Below are 7,097 nucleotides of genomic sequence, written 5' to 3'. Positions count from 1 at the left end.
GGTGCTTATGCCTCTGAGCTATCTCTGCAGCCCCAATAAAGGCTTTTTAAAAGGGATTTCTGGCCATTTGCCATTGAACTGTTATAACAAGTTTTAAGGGGTCAAAGTTTTCCCCTCAGGCCACTGGCTGCCATTGTTGGGTTTATGCTGTGGCCATGTCATTTGGCAGGTTAACTTTTTAGGTCTTATGACCTCCCAGAGGGCAAGGGAGCCAAGATTCCAAAGGAGGCATCCCAGTGGTGTGTCTTTTGGGGGTCGGCAATGAATATTTTCCATAGTGACTGAATTTGAGGTAAGCCCAGAGCTTTACACCCTACGGGAGATTGTCACCTATTCCCAAGACTATGAAGTATGAGAGAAATCCCAAACCTGCTTTCTCAGTCATCACTGGAAATCAGGGAGGAGGTCCCCAAAGATAAGAAAGTAACTGTCCTCCTTGGGGTGAGAGGGCAAAAGCCCTACCCAAGGAATGTGAGGAAAGCTTTTTCTAAAATAGACAGGAAACCACAAAACTGAGAAATGGCTCACGAATGAGCTGAGGCTGGCTGGTGTAGGGTGCCAGCCAGCAACGGCAGATGGCAGGAAGGGCAGGAGCGGCTCGTTGGTGAGGGAGCCCCTAAGCCAGGGGAGGGAGCCCCCACCGCCCCTACTACACGGCTCACCTCTCCGAGTCACAGCACCAAAATGTTAGGTTTTTTAGCCGTGCAGCAGAGAAGCAGGAGTAAAAGAATGGGAGGGCAAGGCCTCTACTGCCATTGAGGACACAGAGGGGATTGATGGGGGGAGGAGGGGGGCGCTCTGTGACAGGTTTCTGCAGGTGCCCGGCACAGCAGAGAAACAGGCAGAAGGAGAAAGGGAAGGGGGCTTTATCATCTTGGAGGACGTGGAGAGATTTGGGGGAAAATAAGGAATTCTCTTGATTGGAACAAAGGGAGGCTGAGGCTTTTATGGCCATTTTCCATGGGTGGAGTTTGAAGGGCATGTTTAGATATACCTGAGGGAGCTGAGTGGGGGGTCTTCCCTGAGGCAGCGGGAAGGGTGAAAGGAACTTGTACTCTGGACTGAGTTGGAGAAGAAGGGGGAGGTGGTCTTGGGAAGATGGGCTTTTGTTTTAAGGGCTTCAGCCATATTAGATGACCACCATGATGGTTTAGCACTTTATACTCGGGCCAGAACCCATCACTCTGACCTGACACAAAGGAAGGCTGAGGTTTTATGGACGTTCGCTAGAGGCGGAGTTTGAGAGGCAGGTTCAGTGACACGTAAGGAGCTGATCAGGGGCTCCCTTGTGTGTGTGGGAAGTGTATCCAGGACTAGGGTGGGGGTGAAGGAGGAAGTGAGCTCTTGTTTTGGAGATTCAGCCATGTTGAATCAGGGCTGTGAGAATTTCGCAGTTTGTACTCTGGCTGGAACCTGTCACATTCCTGACCAGTTTCACCTGCCCCAAGACACCCGCCGCCCGCTTTCCACTCCATGCCCTGCTAGTGTCTCCTTTTAAGCATCCCTCCCAATCTGATCCCACTTCCTGTCTATCCCCTCCCTCCCTGCCACTTTCGTCCTCCTTCTGTTCCTCTTCTTCTGTCTCCCCCCTTTCTCTGAGATGGGATCTGAATGTCTGGCTTCAGGCAACCCTCCTGCTTCAGCCTCCAAGTAGCCATGACTACAGGTGTGCACCCCTCCTGGCCCACATTAGGCGCTATCTCAAAGACCTTAATGGTGACATCCTCTCAAGCTGGGGCTCAGCACCCCAGCATCTTGCTAGTCGCCCCTGTCTTCCAGGCCCTGAACTGGTCGTTCGGGTGGAACAGCTCCCTTCCTGTCTTCTACATCCGGGAGAGGAACCAGAAAGTCCTACTGTACGCGTGCGGCCACATGGCCGTCATCTACAACGTGGCCCGGAACACGCAGTACCACCTGCAGGTAGGCGGGGACTCCCTTGCCCTCCCACTTCCAGACCTGGCAGCAAATCCCGCCTTAGAACCAACCACAGGCTCCACTCAGCTTTAGCCCAGGGGTCTCAGCATTGCCCAGGCTCCAGGCCCCAGGTGCCACCTCGGGTTCACATTCCTGATGTCTAGAAAGGCAACAGGGCATCAGTGGGTGGCGCCCCCTTGGCACGGCTCAGCCAGGAGCTGCTCCTTGTCAGGTTCTTTGTTTTTCTTTGCAGTGAGGGGCTTGAAGCCAGGGCCTTCATACCAAGCCATGTCCTGTGTTTTGAGAAATAGTCTTGCTAGCAGTATTGTGATCCTCCTGCCTCAGCCTCCCTGAGTGCAGCTAACTTTCCCTCTTCATCTCTGCAGGGCCACCCTAATGTCATCTCCTGCCTCTGCGTCAGTGAAGACCGGCGATGGATTGCCACTGCAGACAAGGGGCCCGGCTGCCTGATAATCCTGTGGGACTCCTTCACAGGGTAGGCTGGGGCGCTGCCAGTATCCGTGGCACTGCGGCTGACCCCGGATGAACCAGGACAGAGCCAGGCTGCTGGGGCATGCGATAGGGAGGCGGCCACTGGCTCACGGGAACCCGACTCGCACCAACTCAAAGCATGAAGCCCACCTAGCACTGAGCCCACCGCTTTGGATGAGGCAGATCTGGCGGCTGGCCAGGCTGCCACTTTTGGGAAGCTGTCATGGGGCTGCCTGTGTCCCCTCCACAGCGCGGAGCGTGCCTGCTTCCAGCTGCTGGCTCCTCCCTCAGGCTCTGGGAATCGGGGTGGTGGTTCCTCCTGCCTTTCCTTCCGTCAGGGAGCTCGGTGTTCCCGGCCGCTCTCTGCTCACGTGTGTGCATCTGTGGGGGCCAGCGCTGCGCAGGAAGCTCGGGAAATGAGAGGAAGCCTGGAAACTTCCATGGCCTCAGAACTTCCTATGATGGTTTTGTTTTGTAACAAAAACAGTCAATAAGGAATTTGAGAAAGAAACCCTGGGCTACCTGAGGCCAGCAGGGATGTGGCCTATAACCCCAGCACTCTGGAGGCCGAGGCAGGAGAACCACCGTGAGTTCCAGGCTAGCCTGGGCTACATAGTGAGACCCTGTCTCAAAAGAATAAAAAATATGGGGCTGGGGAGCTAGCTCAGAGGCATCAGAACCTACCTGGCAAGTACAAGGTCCCGAGTTTGATCCCCAGCCCTTCATGCCATGCTGGCCAAGGGACAGACCCCAGGGCATGGTGGCACAAGCCTGTAATCCCAGCACTCAGAAGGTTGAGACAGGAGGATTGCTGTGAGTTCTGAGACCAGCTTGGGGGCTGCAAAAGTGAGCACAAGGCCAGCTCAAACCTCATAATGAGATCCTGCTCAAACATAAATGATAATAGCCACATGAGTGAGGGGAAGATGGGGGGCTGCCTTGGCTGGGACCAGGGTGTGGCTTTCTGTGATTGGTCTGGGTGGGAGGAGTGGAAGGGACCCAGGGGCTCCGGGTGGCCTGGAAGAACAACAGTGTGCAGGCTCTGGGGTCCCCGCTTTCATCCTGGGTCTGCCTCCCGCTGTTGCTAGCCGGCAGCCCTCGGAGTGCTTTTGCCTGTGGATGCGACCCTCTAATTCTTTTCCTTTAAGATACTGGGGATGGCGCTCTGGGATGCTGTGTGCTGGGCTACAGCCCCACCTTGTCATCTGCTTATTTATTTAATATTGTAACTGGGTCTCACTGAATTACTCAAGTTTGAGGCAATTCACAACCTTCCTGCCTCAGCCTCCCTGAGTGCTGGGACCGCAGTCATGTGCCGTCATACCCAGCCATGTCCATCCAATTTTATCTCCATTTTTCATAGTAGGAGACCCCATGTCTCTATCTCCCCTTATTTAGGATACCGGTCATTGGGTTCAGGCCATCTTCATCCAGTAGGACCTCATTTTAATGTCTGTACAGATCCTCCCACCATTTTTTGTGGTACTGGGGGTCAAACCCAGGGTCTTTGCACTGAACTATGCTGCTTCCAGCCTTTTTTTTTTTTTTTTTTTTTTTTTTTTTTTTTTTTAAATTTTGAGACAGGGTTTCACTAAGTTGCCTGGTCTGGGTTTAAAGTGTGATTCTCCTGCCTCAGCCTCCCAAAGTGCTGGGATTACATGCGTGTAGATGGCTAAGACTCTTTCCAAATAAGGCTGTGTGATGAGGTTCTGGGGAGACATGGATTTGGGGGACATCAACCACCCACCCACCCACATACACATGTAAATGCATGGCAGGGGTCAGTGGCACGGGTGCCCTGCTGGTGGCAGCCGCTCCCAGGTGGGTTTCTGCCTTCTCTCCTGCAATGTCCGTGGGTGGCAGTGAACAGCTCCAGAAACAGGGGTCGCCTCAGTGCAGGCAGCGCCTCCTCTTCCTGAGAGGAGGTGACAGGGGACATCCTGCTGGGGTATCCCTGGAGTGTCTCCCGTGCTGATGCCCCCAAGTCCTGCTGCCTGTGCCTCCCAGAGGCCTCAGCACCGTCCCACGGCCTCCCTGCCCTTGTGTGCCACGCTGGCCAAGCGAGGCTCCCTCCTGCAGGCCTGCTCAGGCCCAGCCTTCTTCTCACTGGGGTAAAATACACATTTAAATCTTACCACACAGGGCTGGCCAGATAGCTCAGTGGATTAAAGCGCCTGCTTATGCGGATGCAGGGCTCGGAGGTTTGATCCCGGCCTGCCGTGCCAGCCCTGTGCGGAGATGGTGACTGAGACTGGGCGTTGACCCTGGGCTTCCGTCCTAGTCATATTCCCTAGCCCTTTTTAAATATTTTATTTTATCTTGTCTTTTTTGAGACATGGTCTTGCTATGCAGTTCAGGCTGGCCTTGAGCTCACTTTGTAACCCAGGCTGGCCTCAAACTTGCAGTGATCCTCCTGCCTCAGCCTCCCAAGTTGTACTGTCATCCCCCCAAACTGAGTCCCTACTGCAGTGATTACAGGCGTGTGCCACCACGCCTGGACGCCTTTGCTGCTCGGTGTACCTGGGGGGCGGGGCCAGCATGTCCTTGATCTTTTAGTTCAACTTAAAAGTCCTGTTCTACCTGCAAACAGCATATTTTTGCAGTCACCAATGAGGAGGTTTTGATGAATGTTTGGCCTCATACACTTGGTCCTTAATTCTTTTTAAACATCTTAAACAGCATTTAGAAATGTAATATATTCTGGTTTCTGTTTGAGTGCTTTGGTGCTGTAATGAACAAATCCTTCATCATGTCTTAAGTAATTCTTCTAAATCTAATACATTTAGACATAAATACGGTAAATCTCAAGTTCTCCTAATTGCTCTAATATTGTTTATAAACCTTGTACGATTTCAATTTAAAATTGCAAGTGTAAATCAATGACCTATTTTAAATTAAAATCACAAATCGAGTCTGTTGGAAGCGCTGATATGTCAGATTCTCTTCAGCATTATGGGTTCCTTCAAAATAAACCAATTTTCTTTTCGTAAATACTTGAGTACAGACCTGACTGATTGCCTGGTCTCTATTTTAAATACTTCCAGGGAAAAGGTCCATTTTCCCACTAAGAACTCCAATTGTATATTCCTGACAATTTGAGGGCTGCTGTCAAGTGCATTTTTATTTGATTTTGTTTGAGATGTTTGCTTGCTTGTTTGTTTGGTTTTTTGAGACAGGACTTCACTAGGTAGCCCAGACTGGCCTTCACTTTGAGGTGATCCTCCTGCCTCAGCCTCCCAAGTGCTGGGATCACAGGCATCCACCACCATGCCTGGCTATCTCATTCTTTTTCGAAGGCAGCGAGCATAGTTGTTGGTTATATGGCTATAGCGCAGTATTTTAAAAAAAATCATTTTTTTAAACAGCTGTTTGTGCTATTTGGTTTTCGCTGCCCTTCTCTCCCGTGTATCTGCACCTGTCTTGGCGAGCGCGAGCCCTGTCCCTCTGGGCGGTGCCCGGGCCCGGGCGCACCGGCCCGCGTGTGAAGGCCGCCCTTGCCGATCGGATTCTCCAGTCTGGGCACTGGTTCCCATATTTGCATCCTTGGCTCTCCTGCACTGGCGTCGCGTAAGCGAGAAGGCAGGACCGGCAGCCTCTCCCGGCTGCGAGCGGCTGACAGAGATCGTCCGCAGCCTCAGGGACTCAGCCGGGTGCTTGCAGGAGTGCGGTGGCTTGGCAGCGGGGACACTCGCGATGTCGGGCAGCGCACCCCCCACCCGCGCCCCAGCTGTTGCCAACCTCTCGTCACCCTCAACACAGACCCCGAACCTCCAGTGTGGGGGGCCTGGGGCACCACGAGCGGGTCTCTTGCCCTGTCTTGCAGCATCCCCGTGCACACCATATTTGACAGCTGCCCGCAAGGCAACGGCATCAGGGCCATCGCCATCAGCCGAGATGCCAAGTACCTGGCCACCGTCTCCGACGCCGAAGTCCAGGTACAGGGCTAGCGCCTCCGGGCATGTCCGCTTAGGGCTTGGGGTCTCCTCTGCACATGCTCGAGGCCCCAGGCTTCCGGGCGCAGGGGTCCTCAGGCCCTGGCCCTGCTCTCCGCAGGAAGTCAGCATCTGGAGGTGGACTCTGGCGGTAGAGACGCCCGCGTGCACCCTGCGGCTCCCCAGAGAGTACGGATCCCAGGTGAGCCCGTCCCCTCCCCCGGGAAGGGTGCCTCGAGTTCCCGGGCCAGCGGTGCCCGGAGCTTTCTTTTTCGTCTCTATGTTGTCTTTCTTTGCTGCCTAACTGATGCCATAATTTTTATTTATTATTATTTTTTATTTTATTGAGAAACAAATATGAATGAGACAGTTTCAAAGTTGATTAATAGAACAATTTCAATAATCAATACTTTGCACATTGTCATCTTCTTAGTGGTCATCCATAGTACAAGAAGCAGACAGGATATCCTGTCCAAACACTGTTAGTACACATCTTTCTTCTCATTGAATTAAGTGAAAGTAGCTGTATATCTGTCCTATTTTGTATATACAAATACAAAATGGTCTTTCCTTTGTACCTCTTTTTTTTTTTTGTTTAGTCCTGTCAGAGGTGGATATTCTATTGCATCTAAATACTATAGGTGTTTGAATTCAGCTAAACAATCCAACTCTGTCTAGCAGTCTATAATATTAGTGGGTTATCCTCAGAAGTTATTGACGAGCCTTTTACAGCTCATCGTATTAATATGGCTTTATTTT

The 7,097-nt window shown here is 52.2% G+C and overlaps 1 protein-coding gene across 1 annotated transcript in view; it reads left to right on the top strand.

The window, feature by feature from the left end:
* Nucleotides 1–7,097, top strand: part of Wdr66 (WD repeat domain 66) — a 55,540-nt gene that overhangs the window by 13,806 nt on the left and 34,637 nt on the right. Inside the window, exons 3-6 of the mRNA XM_023720672.1 lie at nt 1,780–1,920; nt 2,301–2,410; nt 6,230–6,341; nt 6,460–6,540. Coding sequence (XP_023576440.1) covers nt 1,780–1,920; nt 2,301–2,410; nt 6,230–6,341; nt 6,460–6,540 — 444 coding nt within the window. The remainder of the gene's footprint in view (nt 1–1,779; nt 1,921–2,300; nt 2,411–6,229; nt 6,342–6,459; nt 6,541–7,097) is intronic.

The sequence above is a fragment of the Octodon degus genome, unplaced genomic scaffold (assembly GCF_000260255.1).
Source record: "Octodon degus isolate 3935 unplaced genomic scaffold, OctDeg1.0 scaffold00076, whole genome shotgun sequence".
NCBI lineage: Eukaryota > Metazoa > Chordata > Mammalia > Rodentia > Octodontidae > Octodon > Octodon degus.
Note: the sequence above shows the minus strand (reverse complement) of the source record. Positions and strands in the feature narration are given on the sequence as shown.